Source organism: Uloborus diversus, chromosome 6, assembly GCF_026930045.1.
Source record: "Uloborus diversus isolate 005 chromosome 6, Udiv.v.3.1, whole genome shotgun sequence".
NCBI lineage: Eukaryota > Metazoa > Arthropoda > Arachnida > Araneae > Uloboridae > Uloborus > Uloborus diversus.
Window position 1 is genome coordinate 167,991,871 of NC_072736.1, and position 21,993 is coordinate 168,013,863.

At 33.4% G+C, this 21,993-nt stretch overlaps 1 protein-coding gene across 1 annotated transcript; it reads left to right on the top strand.

The window, feature by feature from the left end:
• The first annotated feature begins 2,000 nt into the window (after nucleotides 1-2,000).
• On the top strand, nucleotides 2,001-17,508 carry LOC129225064 (rRNA methyltransferase 1, mitochondrial-like). Its single transcript, XM_054859612.1, has 9 exons — nucleotides 2,001-2,023; nucleotides 4,223-4,475; nucleotides 6,791-6,843; nucleotides 6,935-6,989; nucleotides 10,015-10,094; nucleotides 11,272-11,365; nucleotides 11,455-11,578; nucleotides 15,705-15,824; nucleotides 17,432-17,508. Exons 1-9 carry the CDS (start codon nucleotides 2,001-2,003, stop codon nucleotides 17,479-17,481), a joined length of 852 nt encoding a protein of 283 aa, XP_054715587.1. The 3' UTR covers nucleotides 17,482-17,508.
• The last annotated feature ends 4,485 nt before the right edge of the window (nucleotides 17,509-21,993 follow it).

Below are 21,993 nucleotides of genomic sequence, written 5' to 3' on the forward strand. Positions count from 1 at the left end.
GCCCCTTGTCAGTTATGTCGAGCAATCCCCCCTGCCCCTCAAAAAAGGAAAAAAAAGAAGAGAAAGAAAAGAATGGGGTTGTTTCCTTCAGTCAAATGTAGTGCTTTTTGTCACTGAAATTGATAGAATAAGCAAAAAAAAGAAAAACCCATGGACCGAGAAAATACTTTTATTTTCCCAACAGTTATTTTTTAATTAATTTTTTAAACTGTCCGATTTTTCAAACAAGGCGTGGTCTTGATGACATCACAAATGATGCACTTTGGCGCATCGTTCAACCGCTTTTTCACGTTATGAAAATTAAGAAGCGAACAGTGGCGGATTGGTTGAAAAAATTGGCCCTGGCATTAGGAGATGTAGCGGCTCCATAGATCTTATAGATATTAAATTTTACCTAACGATTGGAATATCACTTAAATATGAGGAAATTATTCTTAACAACTAAATATGTTTTATTTGATCAAAATTTATTAGATAGGAACACTTCTGCGCTTTAATGGTGAACAAATTGATACAGTATTAGCTAAGCAATATTTTCGGGGAAAATTTTGATTGTAATTGTCCATTTAAGTATTTTTATTATGCCCGGAACTTGATTGAATATTTCCGTAATGATAACACTGCTTGGCTAGTATGTCCTTTTCTGCAGTCATAACACGTAACTTAATTTCCCTGTTTTATGAAACTGATCTAGCGATGTTCACATGGGTGAAATACTAGGGCCGTCTTAGAACGTGATGGGTCCCTCGACACAAACAAACATTACCTGGCCCTGTCATAAACATTCCCTTATTTATACTGCCATACCCTGACGACCCAAAGGTTAACATTGAGTCTGAAATATGGGGGTCCGGAGGTCCTCTCCCCCGGAAAATTTTCGAAATTGTAGTCTTAAAAACTCAATTTTAGACAATATTTGGTGATGTTAGGGGAGCTTAGGTTCAGGGTTTCTCCTGCTGCAATTTTTCGAAAGTGGAAATCCAAAAACAAAATTGTAAATTATCTTCGAGTATATGGTATAAAGAGCGGTTCCGGGGGCTTTCCTCTGAAATTAAAAATATATATATTAGCTCTGAAAACGCCATTTAAGAAGATCTTTGGTGATTTTAAGTCAAGAGAGATTCCGAGGCCATCCACCAGAAAATGTCAAATTGAAGTTTTAAAAGCCTTTTTTGGTTAAGACTAGGGAACCTGCAGTTACTCGAAAGTTAAGTTCCAAAAACGAAATTTTTGCTGACCTTCAGTGATGTTAGGAAAAAGAGTTTTCAGGAGGCTCACCCCGGAAAATTTTCGAAATTGAAGAACTAAAAACGAGATTTAAAACGTTCTTCATTGATGATGCCGAAAGAGGAGGGGACGGTGCAGTTTCCCAGAAAATTTTTTATACTGTTAATTTAAAAAGTTTTAGACCATCTTTGGAAATGTTAAAAAAATGGGGGAAAGGTTCGAGTACTTTCCTCCAGCAAATTTTCGAAACTGGAATTCCATGTTATGGCGGGAGTGGATTCAGCTGTTCTCTTATGAAGTTATTCAAAATTAAAGCCCAAAAATTTAAATTTTACATGATCTTCGATGATATTAGGAGGGGGGGGGGTCTGGGGACCACCGGGAATTCTTTCGACATTGGTTTTTATCAACTTATTTTCTTTTTAACTGAGTTGCCCGAAACCGTGAGTTAGTACAGCGTACAGAATACTTTATGTTTCGTCAAAAAACGTTTGAAACTCACATTTCAGCGGCCTTTGGCCTTTGATTTGATAATCTTAATAATGTAGTCTTCTCCTCAATGGTATTTTAAGATTGCATTTTTTAAAATAATTTTACGGGAAAAATATTTTGTCACTTTTATCCCATTTGTTATAAACAGGGTCACCGAGAGCAAAAGAGGATCCGGGAAAAAAATGACATAGGTCAATTTTTTCACCTTTCACCATTAGGATATTGTACCCTCTGCACGAGTTCAATTCTGAGTCGGGCCCCTATCCTCCAACTAAGCTGACATGACCTCACGTCAGCCCTTGTTGTAGGTTGCATTTTATAGCAATTGTGAATTGTCATTTATAAATAAAAGCGTCAAAAGGACCAAAAGTATTTGAACTTTTTACGACCGCCAATGTTTCCCTGTTTTTTTTTAAATTTATTCATTTATTTTTTATTATACCACTAAAAATATTGGCAGCCCCAGGGCCCGAATAACTTAAAGTGAGGCCCTAGGCCCACATTAATTTGGAGGCCTCCTGAAAACTATACAGTGTTTGATTTACATTTTTAAAGCACGAATGCACTTTGGGAGGCCTCTTTGTCTAATCACACAACTATGTATAAATCAGTTATGTGCATTTATGCATCCCCTTTGCGCCCACTCATAATCGTGACCAAGTAAATTCGTTACTGGCAGAATGAATAAAAATTCCCCTTTAAAGAAGTTTTTTTCTAATTAAAATATCATAATTTTTTATTTTTTTAAAAATACATGTATTTTTCAAATCGTTGCAGTGCTATGCATAATTCTTTAAAAAATTCGGGGCCCCAGGCCTAAGCCTAGAGAGTCTGTGCGGTAATCAGGCCTTGGGTAGGCCCATTTCAGAAATCCCCCCCTCCCCCCTTGGTGACGGCCCTGCCTCCCTCCACCCGCAAGCTTTAGCTCATGCGCAAAGAGGAGCTGAGGCTGTGTTTTGCGAATTTGTGTTATTCTAAACACATGTGCGCAAAATTTACATTTTGCTGTTAGTAGACAGGCCCGAAAGACTTTGCTTTAAGTTGATCGGCCCGAAGCATGACCGGCCCATCGGGAAAATGCCCGATTGCCCGCCGGCTGTATCCGCCACTGGAAGCGAATTAAAATTGCTCTCTACGCTTGCTATCAACCATATCGTTGCCAATACATGTGAGTAAAGATGCAAGTTAAATATTTTGCTCTGTGAATGGTAACACTGAATGGCATTTCATCATTTGGGATGTCATCGGCAGAAGCGTAAACAATGAAAGTGCATCGATTAAGGTTTTTTTTTTTGAGCAATCACGATTGCTTATTGCTTTCATTTGACTGTTTTGGTGTCCTTTGATTTTATTTTCCCACCGCCACCCTCTGCACCATCACCGTCGACCGGCTCCTCACGATGCTGCTCCTACAGCGAAAGCCGTCTCCAGGTTGCATCCATGTCCTACACACACGCGCATACATACACAACTACATACACACATGCACGCACAAACATATACACAACTACCCACACATTCATGCCTGCACACAGACACAAACACATATGCCTACACATACACATACCCCGCCCCCACGCACACAAACACTCATACACACAACTACCCATACACTCATGACTGCACACAGACACAAACAGACATGCCTACGCACACAGACACGCCTACGCACACAGACACATACCCCCTACACACAAACACACATACCCCCCCCCCACACCTAAACACATGCCTACACATACACATACCCCGCCCCCACGCACACAAACACTCATACACACAACTACCCATACACTCATGACTGCACACAGACACAAACAGACATGCCTACGCACACAGACACGCCTACGCACACAGACACATACCCCCTACACACAAACACACATACCCCCCCCCCCCACACCTAAACACACGCCCCTACATACACACACACTCGTGATTGCGAAAAACATAATTTGAATTCAAGAGGTCAAAATTCAAATTAATTTCTCTTTTTTTTAAATATTAAACTTAAACAAATTATTTAAAAAATCAGATCCTATGTTTTCAAGCATGCTCTTTTAGAAAAAAAATACTTTTAAAATTTTGGAAACGACTCCATTGGGGGGAAAAGAAGAAAAAAGGGAGAAAGAAAAGAAAAAGCAGGAGAATAAGAAAAGGGGTGGGGGGTGGGGGAGAAAACTGCTTACTAGAAAACAATTAACCCTATTTATGTGCCACAACAATAAATATCAAAAGAGAAAATCTTTAAGTTTCCTCTTATTCAGAGTTTTGTATCAGTGTTGCCAGGTCCCCAAGGCCCAGGCCCCTAGTTTCCGACTAGGCTGACGTGGCCTCTGGTCGGGCAAGGATCCAGTGCATGTTATCTTTATCACTTTCTTTGTCATCACATGCATTTCGTCTCTTAATTCAAGAAAAGAAAAATTGTCTTTAGCCAAAACATTTACCTGTCCAATGCAATATTTTAAAATGTCACTCTACAAAGATATTGTTTTTTTTACAGAAGAAACAGGAAAGCTACAGAATTGCAATATCGAGGAGAAATTCTTTTTGGAATTCACTCGATTCATCTCGCATTGCTTGAAAGGAGAAGAAAATTCCATTGTTTATTTGTGAGGAAAACTTCAAGCTTAGATGATAATGAAAATGCTTTAAGAAGACATAAAATAATTGGTATTGCCGAGCATATGAAAATTCCTATCAAATTTGTGGACAATGAAGGATTGAAGTATTTAGCTCCAAATGCAGTACATCAAGTAAATATTCTTGATTACTTCTTGTTTTTTTTTAAATTTGATTTTGATTACGCTGTACAGAATCATTGGCTTCAAACCCTGACATTTCCTTGACGATTTCTATGTAAAATCTCAGGGGTGCTCTTCCCCCCCAAGAGCAAGTGCCCATCCCATCGTAGGAAATAAGCAGTATTGCATCGCAGTTTGCCATTCAAAATGTACAAAACACTATACAATATCATAAATTGCATAAAAAATTTGCAATGCAAAAAAATAACTGTATTTTTTTCTGGTTTTAGACTACTATTTTTATTAATAAATAGGGTACAAGTGGTTTCAATTTTTTTAATGGTATAAATGTAATATTTTGAAATTTTCATATCATACTTGTCATTGTTCAAAACTTTTTAAATGCACACATGAAGTATTATGTTTCTAAAAACTTATTTGTTTTTTTGTTGAAAATGTAATTTAACAAGTGTCACAAAACTGCTTTTCAATTTTACAGAACTGCTCCACAATATCAAAGTTTGAGGAGCAGTGCTGCTCCTCAAAATAAATACTAATTTCCCGCACTGGCACCCCCCCCCCTCCCCAAAAAAAAAGAAAAATATCCCTCAAAACATCCTTCTAAAAATTTCAATGCTGCAGTCTGCGGCATGACTCCCCCTCCCCCCCCCAGGTGGGCACCCCTGAAATCATCTGAATTCATCATCTTTGGCACCATTTTTTGACCTCACTTCCTCCTATGTTTTTTACTTTTTAATAATTTTATGAATACAGTAGATTTTTGAAAATTCAACCTTATGTGGACGTGGACATATTCAGAAAAGGCAAGGTTGGATAGTTGCCCCTCTTCCATAACAGAAAATATTTAAAACAAAATATTTCAAAAAATTGAATAATTAGCAGAAGTTGCTTCAATTTCTTAACTTATCTCAATAGTTTGGCTCTAGTAACTTTGCGAGTCATTTTGAAAGTGAACCTCATTAATTCAGACTAATAAGGGACCCAGGTTGTCTGAATTAATGAAAGTGCGGCTTATGCAAAATAAACCATGCATATAGACAAGGTACATAAACCAACTACTCTACACTGTAAAAATTGTATTTTGAATTCAAGAGAAAACTTCAAAAATATGTTACAAAAATAAAAATACGTTCCACAAAAGTATATTATTGCATTAACTTGCCTTTTATTTGCACAGTACAGTAGAAGACCGTTATAATGCCGACCTATATAGCGCAATTCTCTATAAAGTGCACAACTTTTCAGAAGTAAACAATAGGTTTTGAAGCTTAAAAAATCCCTCTGTTTTGCTTCACAAACATAAAAATTCTTAGGCAAATTAAATTTTGAATGTTTTTTATCTTTCCATTTTAATTCAAAGCTTTTAAATTTAAAATTAGTAATCATAATAAACAGAAAATTGAGTTAATGTCTTCTGCTCTGGCAAGAAACTTGAATTTTTGAGATTTTTAGAAAAACATCAAATAAAGAGAAAATTTACAAACTACAGTAGAAGACCATTATAACGCCGACCTTTATAACGCAATTCTCTATAAACTGCACAACTTTTTAGGAGTAAACAATAGGATTTGAAGTCTAAGAAATCCCTCTGTTTTACTTTGCAAACAGAAAAATTGTTAGGCAAATTAAATTTTGAGACAGTTTTTCATCTTTCCACCTTAATTCAAAGCTTTTAAATTGAAAATGAGTACTCATAGTAAACAGAAAATACCAGATGGCTCTTGAAAATGCAGCTGTTATGCAAACCATGAAGCTAGCAGAAGTGCAGGATTTTGAGTGTGAAACATATTTATTTGTGAATGACTAATTGTAATATTGGTGCTTTAATACTCATTGCAGATAAAACTCATTCCGAAGTGCTAATATAGAGATATATTCTGAATATTAGTTTCCAAATTTGTGAAATGATCTGTATAATGCAAAAACCTGTATAACGCAAAAGCTCTGGTCCCAAGGTGTGCATTATAACGGTCTTCTTCTGTATTTTAAATTCTGCTGAACTTTAAGTCTTCATGCAGTAATTTTATAACTTTCTAACACAAACTACTGCATAAAATTTCAATCCTGTAAGTTATTTTTTTCTGCTCTAGCAAGAGGCCTGAATTTTGAGAATTTTACATTAAAATTCCTTAATTGTACAATCCTTTCCTACTGTACAATACTGCTGGAAATTGTAACCCATTTTAATATTCTAAGCATTGAATAATGTTTGCATCAATTTGTTTATTGACTTTTGTTTTATCTACTTTGTGCATTGGTTTTGTATTCTTGAATAATTAGACAATTACTTATTTTTCTCCTAATTGGGCATCTGTCTTGACGTTGGACCATTGCCATTATTGAAATGGGAGGAATGCAGGTATGATAATCATTTTTTAACTTACATATTTTTCTGCTGTTAAAATAGATTATTTTTACTTCTAGATTTAAATTTATCATTATCTTTTTAGGCTGAGCGATCAAGTATCAGAAGACAGTTTGCATCTTGTCATAAATGAAATATTGGTAAGCTATTTTCCTGAAATTTAATATTGAAAAATAAATTGATATACATTTGTACATACTATAGATTAACGACACCAGTCAGACATACTTAAGACATCGCTCTCCAGTTAACTCAATTTTCTGAGCCTTTTAATGTAGACTTTCTAAACCAGTTTTCTCTCATGCAGCTACATCTCATCCAAGGTTTGGCTGCTTCTGGATCCTCTGAATTAGTTAATTCTATTTTTACTTCCTTTTACAAAAAAAGGAAGTATTGTATTCGCAAAAAAATTTTCACTCAAAAATCGGCCTTAATTTCCATTTTTCTCACCCCCGAATGATTGTTGAGTTTTTTTTTCAACCCGACCACACGTGGATATATGCCTAGGAACGTACAGACACCCGAAATATTCATTTTGACGACCCCCGAGTTAATTACAACGAATTTTCTCGTGACGTCCCATGTATGTATGTGCGTATGTATCTCGCATAACTCAAAACCAGTATGTCCTAAAAAATTGAAATTTGGTACGTGGACTCCTAGTGGGGTCTAGTTGTGCACCTTCCCTTTTACTTGCATTCAGATGTTCCTAAGGGGGTCTTTTGCCCCTTTTTGGGGGGAAATCATTGTTAATTTAGATGTAAACCAAGTTGTTTTATAATTTGTCGGACATTTGGCAATATATCACCAATCTTTTGGTCGCCAACTTGGCGATTTTTTTTTCTTTTTCTTTTTTTTTTAAAATTTGGTTTCAATTTGGCCACTGTTGGTGATATTTCGAGAGTAAACAATTGAATCACATTAAAATTGACAATAATGGGGAAATAACATTAAATTGGAGTCAAAGGAAGTCATATGATGAATACATCAGCTTGTTATCTGCTCAATTTTGAAAAAAAGTCTGAGCCCCTGTAACCAGTGGCGTAGCTAGACCCGACTTTCGGGGGGGGGGGGTTACTTCTTTTATATATATATATGTATAATCGCTTGGAATTTTTTCCTTTTCTTCCTTTTTTTTTCTTTCTCTTCTCTCTTCTTTTTCTCTTTTTTTTGAGACTAACTTTTCGGGGGGGGGGGGTTTGTCCCCAAACCCCCCCCCCCCCCCTTAGCTACGCCCCTGCCAGTAACAGACACCAAAAAATCTGATGACTCCCAGTAACAAACAGGCTGAAAGGATGAGTAATAGACAAAATTCCTTTTTTTCTCTTCAAAATGTACAAAAGTTTTTCATTTTTAGAATAAATCCTCATCAAATTCAAATGAACATGGAACACATGCCGAGTCGTGTAGCAGCTCTTACTGCGGCGAGTGGTGGCCACACAAAATACTAATTTCTATCTCTTTTTATTGTTTGTTTGGTTTGAAAATGTAATCATTTATTTGTACCATTACCACTCAACAGTGTATTAAATTTCATTCAACTATGATGCTTCCTTCATAATGTTGCAATTTCCACTAAAAAGGAGTGTACAATAAGTAAATGGGTCTTGGTTTAAATAATCAAAGAAATAATTTACTGTGATAGTTCAGACATTATTAATTACAAATAACCAAGAATAAATTCTTGCAAATTAATTTCCTCATAATCATAGCTATCTACCATAAATGAAAAAAAAAAAGTAAAATTAAAATCACGCATGCTTAAATATGGAAAGTATTCTGCAGTATCTACAAATGAATCATAAGTCTGATGTACGTTATAGAACTTTAAAAATCAAAAGATCGACTCATATTTTGTTTAAAGATTTAAAAAAAAGTTATAAATCATTTAATTTATTTACTTAATGTATCGGTGACAACAATTATAGAAGCAGGACAAACAGGTTTTTAGAAAACCATTATGTTTTCCATTGTAGACATTATTTCTCCTGGTTTAATGCATTTAGGAATACAATTTTTTAATCAAAGAAAAAAAAAATAATTAAAAGCCTCAGTATGAAAATATTCTTTTAACATATTTTAATAATGAAGACTGTCGTAAAAATTAATGTTTATTTATCTCCCACCATTCATACATGAGATTTCTTTTATTATATCGGGATCAAGTTCTTTGAAATGTGAAAATTTGGCTTTAAATTTTTTTTTATAAGAACACAGAGTTACATGAACATTTTCTGTTTTCATAATTTTATATATTTTCTTTCCTTGCTCTGACTGCATCGTCTATTGAGGATGCAAAAAGTGTGCAGGTATAAGCAGAATTTTATGCCTACTCTAAATGTTCATGCACGTGTTTAGTTATTTTTTTTTCTCTTGTCATTTAAATATTCTAGCGTTAAAATTTATATACACTATGCATCGCTTCAATGGTACGTAATTTATCTTAATGAATCGTAATCAAGCAAATTAGGTAGTATATGAAGTTTCGGTTGAAATATGCTTTTTGGACTATTTTGAAATGCAAAACACTGAAAAATAATGATAATTGAATGAATAAAAAAAGAGCTACTTGGCTTTTTCCTCCATGTAGTTTTAGAAAAACTTAGTTGATCTGCCTTGTATTTTTATGTACCTAATAAAAAAAGCTACATTGATTTAAAAAATGAAAAAAAAAAAAAAAATAAAGAAAAACTATTTAGCAAACTTGCATTACCTTAAAAAATGTAAGTTTCTGCATTTATTAAATCTGTAACTTATCTATAAAGCTTTGTTAGTTACTTTGCATCAATTAGATTTTACTCTTTGCAATAATATGTAAAATTTATATTTATGAAAGCATTTGGGAGAAAACTATGAAGTTTTTCAAAAAAAAAAAAAAAATTTTTTTTTGAAAGGGGAAAAAAAATTACTTGGTTTAAAGAAACATGGTTTAAACCGAACAACCCTGGGTAAATGTGAATATTTTGTATTCTAACCACATTTTAAATATATTTACATTAGTGTCTTAGAAAAATTAAATCACCAGAGTGAACTCTTGAAACTTTGTCCTATCTGTTTGTTATACTTAATTTGTGGATGATATCACTACTTTTGTTGAGCATTGTTATCAAAAAATTTATTATTTAAGCTGGTTAATCTTGTTTCTCAACTTGTTTATTTTACCAGGACCCTATGAATGTAGGAGCTATTATTAGATCTGCATATTACTTTGGAGTGAGAGAACTTTTTATGACGATAGGAAACAGGTCTGTATATTTACATACTTCTGTTATGAAACTTTTAATCTACAACAGAATTTATCTATGGTCGGTGCAAAGTTAACTTTGTGAAGGCTACAAAGAGCCTAAGCACACCATATATATGCTACCAGGTTAGGTTTGCCCCAACTATAGATTATTCTTTGAATTTGAGTTGTCGTGATAAGAGCATTTAGAACCAAAACCATTCCGCTCTCAGAATGTCTATTTTTTACCTTGATTAATACCAGGAATTTCTCTAGAATTTGTTCTGTTGAAATTTTCAACGAATTGTCATTGCCAAGGATTTAGACATTCAACTCTGGTATTTAAAGAATCTTTTTTAAGACCAAAAGGCCAACTACTTCTACTTTCAATACGGGTGCTGTTGCATGTTGGACTATAACAGGTTACTGCCGTTAGGCAAAGAATATAATTTTATGTTTTATCTTCTTTACTAATAATAAAGCTCAAAGTCTCTCTGTCTGGAGGATGTCTGTAGGATGTCAGGATCTCTGTATGCATAGCGCCTAGACCGTTCGGCCAATTTTCATGAAATTTGGCACAAAGTTAGTTTGTAGCATGGGAGTGTGCACCTCGAAGGGATTTTTCGAAAATTCGATTTTGTTCTTTTTCTATTTCAATTTTAAGAATTTTTCTGGGGCAAAATTATCATAAGAAGGATGAGTAAATTACGAAATTATCATGACGTGGAATGGGAGAGCGAATGAACATAGCCAATTGGCGAGAAATTCGTCATCCATTATTTGTAAATATACAGGCGAACCAAATGACCTTTTAATTTTCAACTACGGGCAAAGCTGTGCGGGTACCACTAGTTGAAATATAAAGGGTTTTTAAAGTCATTTTACTATATATTTAAACATAATTTAAAAATGATGATACTTAACAGCTGGTCACGAACTTTAAATGTTTAATATTTTAAAAAATGTTTTTACTTCAAATTAAAAAAAAAAATAATGTAGAGCTGTCTACAAGTGATGCCATGCTTTGGGTGGGGGGCGGGGGAGACATAAATTTGTGACAAGGGGATAGAGGGCAAAGTGTGATACTTTGTGACAAAGGGCGGTGTGGAATGTTGTGAAAAAGAAAATCGTTAATGGAAAGCCCCGTTGCATATCCAAATAAATAATGACTCTTCACATTTCATATGTTTTTATTTTAGTTGCAGATTATCACCGACTGTCAGTAAAGCAAGCTCAGGCTCTCTTGAAGTGATGAATATTTATCATGTTGACAACCTTGAAAATTTTATAAAGGTGAATTCATTTCACTCCAATTTATATCACAATATACGGAAATATGAAATTGAAAACATGCTGTAATGTTTTGTCTATGTATGTTTCAGACAAGAAAAAGTCATGGCTGGAGTGTTTTTTCAACTGTGGCTTATTGTGAAAATAAAGACTGCATTCAAACTACAAGTGACTTCAATAAATCACAAGAAAGTGGACCAAAAATATTAATTTTAGGTAAAAATCTGTGAAAATCAGGGTTCGTACGGGTCATGGAAATCCTGGAAAGTCATGGAAAAAAAGTAAGCAAATTTCAGACCTGGAAAAGTCATGGAAAATTGAAATTTTCACTGAAGGTCATGGAAATTTATTTCAAGTCATGGAAAAATTTTCTGAACAAAGAGAAAGTAACAGTAATTAAAAGAGCATTAGAAATCTTGAGTGATTTAACAATATCTTACTACTATTATATATGCGAAAGTTTGTCTGTATGGATGTATGGATGTTTGTTACTCTTTCATGCAAAAACTACTGAACGGATTTTGATGAAACTTTACAATAATATAGCTTATGCATCAGAATAACACATAGGGTAGTTTTTGTCCCGTTATGGGGGGCAAAACCCCTGTAGGGGGGCAATAAAACAATTTTCAAATAAATTCTCTAATATGGCGATGAAAAAATACTTGCACATATTTACATTATATGTCCATCGAAAGCTCTGATTTTTCTGCTGAAGATGGCACCTGTTCGAAATTTCTAAGTAGAATAAAAAACGAGTTATGAGCTTTTTAGTTCCATGTTCGAAGGCTTTCCTCTACTCAATACAGTATTTAGGGTATCATCTCAACTCCCTGTCGATAGCGACAATTGTTGTATTGTTGATTACCTTTGCTTTTCGTGACTGTTCAAGGCTTTTCTCAAGTCAAATCTTGAAGAAAGATTTTTGCTCAAGATTGGCAAATAATACATGGATTTGGCCGATTATTTTCCATTTTAATGCAACTTTGAGGCAATTAATGCGTTTTTTTTTTTTTTCATTTATTTATTTGTGTTGACTAGGTATTTAATCGATCAGCAGGAATCTAGCCAAACGTTTTTTGTGGAATCATTTCAATAGGTAAGGAATTTGGCAGTTTTTTCAACTGTCGCTGTTTGTGAAGCTAAAGAGTTCGCCATAATGTTTCTCGGTTTTCACCATGTAACCAAATATCGCCGTTTCTTTAATATTTCTTTCTTTAAATTTGTTAACACGTAAAATAATTCGCCAACTAAATAAAGCAAATCCATAAACAGCACAAAAACTTCCATTAATTTGTCTTTGCTCACAATTTCAAACAATTGCCAAATTTTTACTATTCATTGGAAACATTTCGGGTAGCAGCATTTCATAATCACCAGAAGTATCTCAGTATTTAGCGACTCTATCTCTTCGATGAAAATTAGTAACACGAAGTTTTACAAAGTAGGGAGAGGGAACCTCATTTAAGGTATCCTAATACGATCACTGCAAATTTGATAACATTTTAAATCGCAGTAAGGGATTACGAGCGGCTACGTTTTTTAAAAGTTTGTACTTCAATAGCAATATAGAGAAGGTTTTAGACTATGTTCGAAAAAAAAAAAGATAAATCTTTTTAAACAAGTGAAGTTTAATTTCATATTTTTGAAATTCCTCAAATTTGTATATGCTTAAGTATCGTTTTTTCGTTTCTAAAAGAGTACTATTTTGTGTTTCATACTTATTGCCATTTTACTTTTTATGGGTTAGGAAGAAGCTTTATTTTTAATCACGTAGAAGTGGTGTTTTTAGTTATTTCAGTTACAGCAGAGAACGAATAAAAGTAGCGATTGTTTCTCATAATCATTACAGACCCAGGCAACACTGGGTATTTTTGCTACGTACAATTATCTGGTAACCAAATAAAGTTATGAAACAGAGTCTGTCCCCCTACCTCCAGTTACCGTCGAACAAAGATTTATTTTTCACCAGGATTCATAAACTTGGCAAGTCTCTGGCGAATGTATGGTATCGTGTTCCTTTGGCGATTAATAATGGATTTGGATTTATTATTTTACATTTTAAAGCTGCTTTTAATTGCAAAAGTATAAAATGAGAATAAACAAAATGACATTTTAAAAACTTATCTGCTAGGAAGAGTTATGATAACGTGTTCGAGACGAGTGTTCAAAAATTTTAACGCTACAACATTACCAAAGTTGCATTAAAATGTAAAAATTCCGCCAAATTAATTTTGGTAAAAAGATCATTAAGTACTATGAGGTATTGAAGTTAAAATTAATTCGCCAAATTAGCAAAACAACACTCTTAAATAACATTAAAACTACTATTAAAATGTAAATTAATCCACCAAATTCATTTTTTATCTCCAGTCTTCCCAGGCGGCTTCATTAAAGCATTAGCGAATTATTTAAAATTTTTATAAAACTTTTCATTTTCTTTTTTCTTTTCTGTGTATTTTTTAGGGTTAATGATGCTAATTAGGATTTTGTGGAATTAATGTCCCTATTTTAATGGCGACAATGGAGAATATTGTTCTTTTATCCTATCGGACCTGTGCTGATGAAGATTTTTGGAAATAATTATGGCTGAGATCATCAGAGGGAATTGTTATTTAAAAACATTAATAGAGACCATTCTAAGAGACTTTTGGGAATTTTTCTCTTTGCGAAATGAGAAGTTTTTTGTACTATTATGTTCATTTAAATGGGAGCTTTAAAAAAACAGTTGTCCTTACACTAATATTAATGGCACTTTCACTCTGAACTTTTTGGTATTATAATCAGGACCGTTTATGTTATTTAGAAACAGTTGATTTCCTTTTGATGGGGATTTTAAAGGTTTGATGTTCTCACTCTAAAGGGACATTATTAGAATCAGGATTTGTAGTGATTGTTGACCCTATTTTGGGACGATATCTCCGGTAAGAAGCTATACATTATACAATAATTTAGATAATCGGTGTAGCGCTGGATATTATTTGACGGAGATCGGGATTATAATGGAGCTGTTTCACTTTATTTGTGAATAGTTGACCTCACTTGAATTGGATTTTTTGAGAATTACCCAAACTAACTTATTTAGAAATCCTGAACGTTTTCGTGATTTATTTTGTGTGATTTTTTTGGTGTCTTCCTACTTTCGCCGACATTTCATTTACCCCCCTTCCCCCTGATTATCACTTTTAATCATACTTATTGATACATTTAAAGGCGCGGGCAATTTGAAATGTCAGCGAAACTGGAGACAAATCATTTTTTGGTAACTATTTGACATCTGCCTGTGTTGACCGTTAACTTGAATCGATTGAAAAAAACTTCATCAACGTGAGCAAAGCCGCGGGTAAAAGCTAGTAACACATAAAAGCTATTAAAAGTGGAGAATTGAACGATCCCAAAATCAAATCTGAATTTTGAAATCTCATTACATCCACTTCTGTCGCAGCCACTTGTCTTTTTTTTTTTTTGCGAGGTGATTTTACTGCTTGAGCATCACTCATTTTGAATTTACTATTATTTTCAACATTTCTTATGTTATATATTCTGTAGTAGCAAACTTGCACGTTCCTGGTTTTGCTACGCCCACTCAAAAAAAGCAATTCAATTGCATCAAAATTCGTTTCCATCACTCTTAAAAACTTGATTGTTGAATTTATCAGAGTTTATCTTAATTTGTTTATCTTAAGCATCATCATATTCGATTCACTGCATTTTTACTTTACTTAAATTTATATGATGAAGACAAATAAGAATCGTTTAGTTTTTTAAGTATAAACTGATATTTTTTCCGCTATGAGTAAGTGCTTCAATGAGGCAGTGGCATTCATGTAGAAGTTTTGCTAATGCTTATTTCCAGAAATTGGCAAGTTTTATATTAAATAGTGCTATTCTCTTTGTATAACAAGGTCATGAAAATTTTTATTGAAGTCATGAAAAAGTCTTGGAAAAGTCATGGAATTTTTCAATCGAAATAGAGTATGAACCCTGGAAAATATTTGGTTGTAGTATATTTCATGAACTAAAGTGAAATGAAAACTTTCTATTGATTCAAGAAATATGTTTTTTTAATGCCTTTTTTTAAAAACCATTATTATTCTTTCGATTTCATTCCATTTCAAAACTATTATATTTTACCTATTTTTCAGTTTAAAACACTAAAAGATATTAATTAATGAACAATATAGTAATAGAAGTTAACTAATTATAAATTTATGTCTTTTATTATGTCTCTGGATGAAAATATTAGTTAAGAAAAAAATTATAGCTTCTGTGCCTATCAATGCCTCAGAATATTTACATCACTTCCTTTCAAGTTCACTAATATTTAAACTTGAATATTTAGGAAATGAAGGAAAAGGAATATCACCTGAAATTCAACAACTGTGTGATGGCTTCATCTCCATCCAACCTAAAAATTCTCTTCATGAGGGCATAGATTCTTTGAACGTTTCTGTTGCTGCAGGTAGTTTCATATTTCTCAATTACATAAGATTTCAAACAAAAAAACAGCTTTTATTCTTAAGTGTTTTAAATCTAGTTAAATGAAATTCATTAATTTAAACAAACTAGTTTTAGGAAATCAAGCTGTACAAGAAGGACAAATCAAAATATATGATTGCATGTTTCTATTTATTGATTTTTGTTTTTCTTATTTTATTACTGTAATCAATACAGTAAACTCTGGCTGAAATGGGACTGGGGGTAATCCAGTCAAGCGAAATTCCGGTTAAAGTGGAGAATGAAAAATTTTTTGCATATGATTGATGAATGTACAATATCTTAAAATTGCATGCAACTTAAATTGCCGGAAACAATTATGTAAATTAACATTTCCTAAAGGAGTGACTTCTTGTGTACCATCTAGAAATATTTTTTTTAAAATTCACTCCTTTTTTTTTCCACCGAATGTTGAAAGTTCAACGAATTGATGAATAGTTTTGGCTTTGCTTTAAAAATATCTTATTAATGGAAGAAGCTGCTGCCTATTGTATACATAGCATTATTTCCATTTCTAACGCACATGCTCCTTCTATATGACGGGGACACATTGACATTATTCGACTCATTGCGTACTATGTCAGAAACCTTTTTATGTTTTTTATTTTTTTTTTTTAACTGAGAAGAAATCTGATAACATTTAATACACTGGGAAGGTTGTTTCCTTTTTTACTTTTTTGATTTTCATTTTATGTTTCTAACTATTTTCTAAATAACTCAGTGACACTTGAGCTTTGAAGAATGTGATAAGATATTTTTGCCTTGGGGAAAGTAAATGGCAGTATCTTCAAATTTTCGATTTTGCATTTTTGCCATCTATTTTACTTTAGCTTTATTGTACAAGCATATTTGATTTCCGCTGAAAATAAAGCACAAAAAAAAAAAAAAAATGTCTTAACTCCAACGTTTTGCTATCGTTTTTGGGGAATCAAAAATAAGTTTCTTCAAATATCTCAAAAACTCATTTTTGTAGATGGCAGATTTTTAGTGTGTGAGAGTGGTGGTCTGATTGGTTAGGTGTTGAACTCTTAACTGGAGGGTCCTGTGTTCAATACCAGCCGGTCGAAAATCCCGCGTGTTCGTCAAAAGACAGATGAGCAAAATTTTGGATGCTCAATCGCTGGCTGGATCAATGCTAAAATTTGTCAAACCATCATCAAACCTCACAAAGCGTCAGACCATAACAACTTGAAAAAAGATGCCCCAACATTATCGTTAATGCTGACTGGGACATGTTAAATTTGTTTGTATTTACAAAGTCCTCCAAGTTCCTATTCCAAATCAATATCTCTAGGGATGCTGGATCAGGGATCGCTTTTGCTTGCCTGGTCCAGATAAGAAAACTGAACTGTCTTTGGGGACCAAAGTATGATGTTCAATTTGTAGAGTTTGATATATTTTGTTGAATAAATAAGTTTTTTAATGTTTATCCAGCGTGTATTTTATTGTATAAGACAAACGATTTTTTTTCCATTACCAAAATTACAAAGCTTGTTTTTAAAATGAAATTCCTTTTTAAAAAATTAGACAGCTCATATTTTCTGTAAAAATGATGTGTTTTTCTCATTCTAGGCATCATTTTGTATTCCCTGACTATTGGAAGGTGTCTAGAGATGAAGTAACTTTGTTGGTGTGTTGTTAAAAATAAAATGTATTTTTAACATTTATTAGTTGGTTAGTTATACTACAATTTATTAGTTTTTATTATTAGTTGGTAATTTATTATGAAATATGATGCAAGCTTTTAAATGAGAACAAAACACTTACATTGTAGTGAAAACAAACATTGCACAGGGTTTATATTCTACTAGCATTCCCGTACCCGGCATTGCTCGAGTAATGGAATTAGCAGGGGTTAACAGTGCTTTGTGCACCTAGTTTCGAAAATCCCCTATAATAATTACTTATTACCTATATTTTTTTCTAATTTTGGGATGATCCCGGGGCTCCTGGACTCCTTATATGTATGCCTTTGTCCTTAACCGATCTTTAACTGTTATTAACGATCCTTTTAAAGTATTCATTATCTTTGCAAACACAGGCCATCCACATTTTATTGTTATACCTATGTTTAAGTAAAAACTTCTTTGTATACAACATTTTTAGTTTTTTTTTCCTGCTGCTAAAATTATTAAGCTGCTTGATGAACTGACTTTGGAGCAAGCTACATAAACTTGGCCGTGTTGAAAAAAAGTCTTTTCCTAAATCGATCCCTGCTACTTTTAATGTCTGTCCTTGTGACTTATTAACGGTTATTTCAAAGCAAACTTTTACAGGAAACTGCACTCTTCTAAATTCAAAAGGATAGTCCCCCTGTGATGATGTTCTTAAAAAATTCGTTTTTAGTTTTGAAAAAAAAGGAAAGCAAAAGACAGAAACAATATTATTTGACTTGAGAAAAGCCTCGAAGAATCACGTGAGAAACAAAAACAATATCAAATTTAAAATTCGCTTTCGACCAAAAGTTGAGATGAAGTACTGAATAATGATTTGAATGGAGGAAAGCCTCCGAAAATAAGGGATTTAAATTTCAATGACAGGTTTTTAATTTCGCAGAAATTAAGGGGTTTTAATTAATTTCTCCTGAACTAATCGATATTTCGAAAAAACTTTCTTAGTGGATACTTTCGTGATCATGCGGACATGCCTGCCAAATTTCAAGTCTGAGGCTTCAGCAGTATTGGCTGTGCGTTGATATATATATATATATATATATATATATATATATATATATATATATATATATATATATATATATGAGCCAGTTGCTATTTACCAGGCGGTGGTAAATGCCCGCGGGATTGGAAACCCTATTGACTAGAGTAACGGCACCAGCAACAAACAAGGGTCCAGTAACAGCCAGTCGTAAACTTGGATTTAAATAATAAGAATTTTAAGCTAGTAAAGCTGATGTTGCTGCGACCATAAATACGGTGCAACCATCTAGTGCTGTCAGAGTGAATTTTATGAGTTGCCAGTTGGTATTTACAAGGCAGTGGTGGAAGGGAATGAACAGCCACCACGAGGTCAGCTGGTGTTTCATGTTCGTTTGAATTGAATAAGGTTTTAGATCTAAAAATAAAGAACTTTTGCACACTTTGAACAGAAAAGGGGAATTGTGTATACAGTAGAGAACCAATTATCCGGGAAGTTTGGGACCATCGCTATCCCGGATATCTGAATTTCCCGGTTTTCTGGATGGCTAAAAAGCGCTAATGATAAAATGAAGAGAAGGGCAAGAAAAAAGTCGGAACGTAAATGTGCGATTTTTTTTTACTGTAGTGTATAAAAAGAATTTGCTTTTATGAACGCGTTTTTTTTTCTTTCTTTTAAAATTATTTGTAAAGATTTTCTGTTTGCAATTACGGTAGTTTTTGATTCTTACTGCTTTTGCATTAAGTTAATATCATTAGAAATTTGATTTGTGAGTTCTTGCAGCCTTATTACAGTCTTGCGTTTAACGATTTCTAAGTTCCACGAACACTATGCGGAAAATTCTCGAATCTGGCTTCCAGCGTCTCCCGCACTTTTGCGACGTCACTTACGCTCTAAACGGCTTTAATTAAAGGCCATTAAATAAAATATTGCATTCGAATACGACAATATTCATTTCTCTAGTTTTCAGTTGGAATTAAACACGAAAATTTCAGACTTACGAGTGTACTTTTTAATTCAAGAAAATATTCCAGAAATTTTGCTCCTCGTAAAGGATGCCCTTTGAAGTTCGTTTTCGTAAACATTTTCTCAAGTTATATGTGATTAACATTATATTCATTAAGTTACCGTTCATATTCTTTTATGTATTTCAAAAAAAAAAAGATCTGAGTTTTCAAAAATTGCCGAAAATGCGTATTTTTTTTAAAAAATGGCGGAAAAATCGGGGAAAAAATTGCCGGTTTTCTGGGGTCCCGGTTTTTTGGTTCCCGGATAAAAGGTTCTGCACTGTATTACTCATTCTTTCATCTTATCTGTTACTGGATACCGTCAGAATTGTCGGTGTTGGTTACTGGGGGGTCTGACTTTTTTTTTCGAAATTGAGCAAATAAAAATAGAATTAACTGATTTAGAGGATCCAGAAGCAGATGTAGTTGCATGACAGAAAAATAGTTTTAAAATTCTAACCACATTAAAATGCTCAGAGAATTGAGTTAACCTGAGAGCGGGATCTTAAGCATGTCTGTTACTGGTGCCATTACATTAGTTCTATTTAATATCAAATTTGCCAATTTTTAGAAATGAGAATTAGGAAAACATTTACATAAATGCTACTACTTCATCCAAGCACATACTTTTTAATTGAAAAAATGTCTGCGCACACTGCAAAAACTGAGAATTTTATTGTCTTTATCAATTTAAGTCAAGGAAAAATGTAGTGAATGCATTGATGTTTGAATGTCTAACAAATATTTAGACAGGTGCAAGGGTCTTATATATGGGGCATATGGGGTCCCTATATCCCCATATGCCCCCATATGGGGATATAGGGGGGCTCAAGCCCCCCCCCCTTAGAAATGAGAACTTCCGTGCTTTTAGTGCTTCTTTCTTTGCAAAAATGCATGAAAATTTCTCTTCCAGCCATTAATGACTAAGTTATTAAAAATGCCAAATTTTAATATCTCTAATCTGTACTGAAATCTATTTCCATGGGGAAAATATTCTGCTAAACCATGGGGGAAATTTTTGAGCCCCCCCCCCCCCTTAAAATTTTGCATATGGGCGCCCTTGGACAGGTGAATACATGAAGAAATAAAATATTAACAATACTTAGTGGTAAATGTTACAAAGTTGTTAATCAAAACTTAAATGAGAAAGTACTTTTTGTGAAAGGAAAATATTTTTGTAGAAAATCAGTACCAGAAGTATGTTCCGACACCAAATCCCTCCTGATGTAAATATATATATATAATGATATAAATATATTATTTATTAGCCTAGCTTGTTCTTACTGAAAAGTAAGGTGCAGTTCTTTTTTCGAAGCAACCTAGAGTTTCTTAACATTTCAGATACAAGACCATGAAGAGGCAATGTCCTAGTGGAGCTCAGCAAAGGAAAAAACAGATGAGGAAAATTTTGGAAGCTCAGTCGCTGGCTGGATCATTGCTAAAATTTGTCAAACCTTCATCATGAAACATTCACACAGCGTCAGACCGTAACAACTTGAAAAAAAGATGCCCACTATTATCACAATCCAAGAGCTGAACAGAGGATCTTGAAGAACTTGATAGAAGTCTCAAAATAGATGAACAAATTAGGCAGATCGTTCATGCAGAAACTAAAAAGCATGAGCAAAATGAAATAGTTGATGGCAGGTCATGGTACCTTTATGGCGGTCATAGGGGGGGGGGGGGGGGGAGAGAGTTGACTAAACGCTATGGTAAGATATCTGCAAATGCTTTTTTGTAGAAATTCCAAGACTGCAAAGGGTTTTGCAGGCTGCTAAAGTTCAAGAAGAAGCTCTTAACCATTCACATGCCGAACTATTGCTGGAAGATCATATTTGAGTATTTTTTTTGAAATTATGTCTGTTTATGTCTACTAAACATAAACCTGGCATTAAATTTCCAGAAAAAAAATTTTTGTTGCGTTTTTTAGTGTGTTCCATTTTTGGAACATTTCTGATGGAATTAAATTGTGAAAATTAGCTTCTTTCCGCCATGTATTTCATATTTACAGAATTTTGTGAACTAGCTAACTTGTAAGGTAATTTTTAAACACAGGGTATAACTTTTGAAACTTCAAAAAATTAAAAAAAATTTTTTGCTACTACAATCGGCTATTTCACCCATAGAATATAGCATACTTAAATTTTTTTTTTAATTATTTTCAATTAAAAGCTATTATTGCCCTGTTTTCCAATCGACTAAATTAATAACTTTATGAGCATTAGTTAAGCATTTTTATTTATTCTTTTTTATAAAGGTTCATTTGTTTGATATCACCAGAGTAAGTTTTTAAAGCAATAAAATATTATTCTAAAGTTAAAGTAATTGATTTTAGTAGTCTCTAAAGTGTAACATATTAGATGTATTAAATTTATTTTCAAACAGTTAGATAGCAAAATGTGCTAGGATATTTAAGGGCACAAATAAATGAGCGGGCTCATCTTTGATCCTTAAAATGTTACAATAAAACAC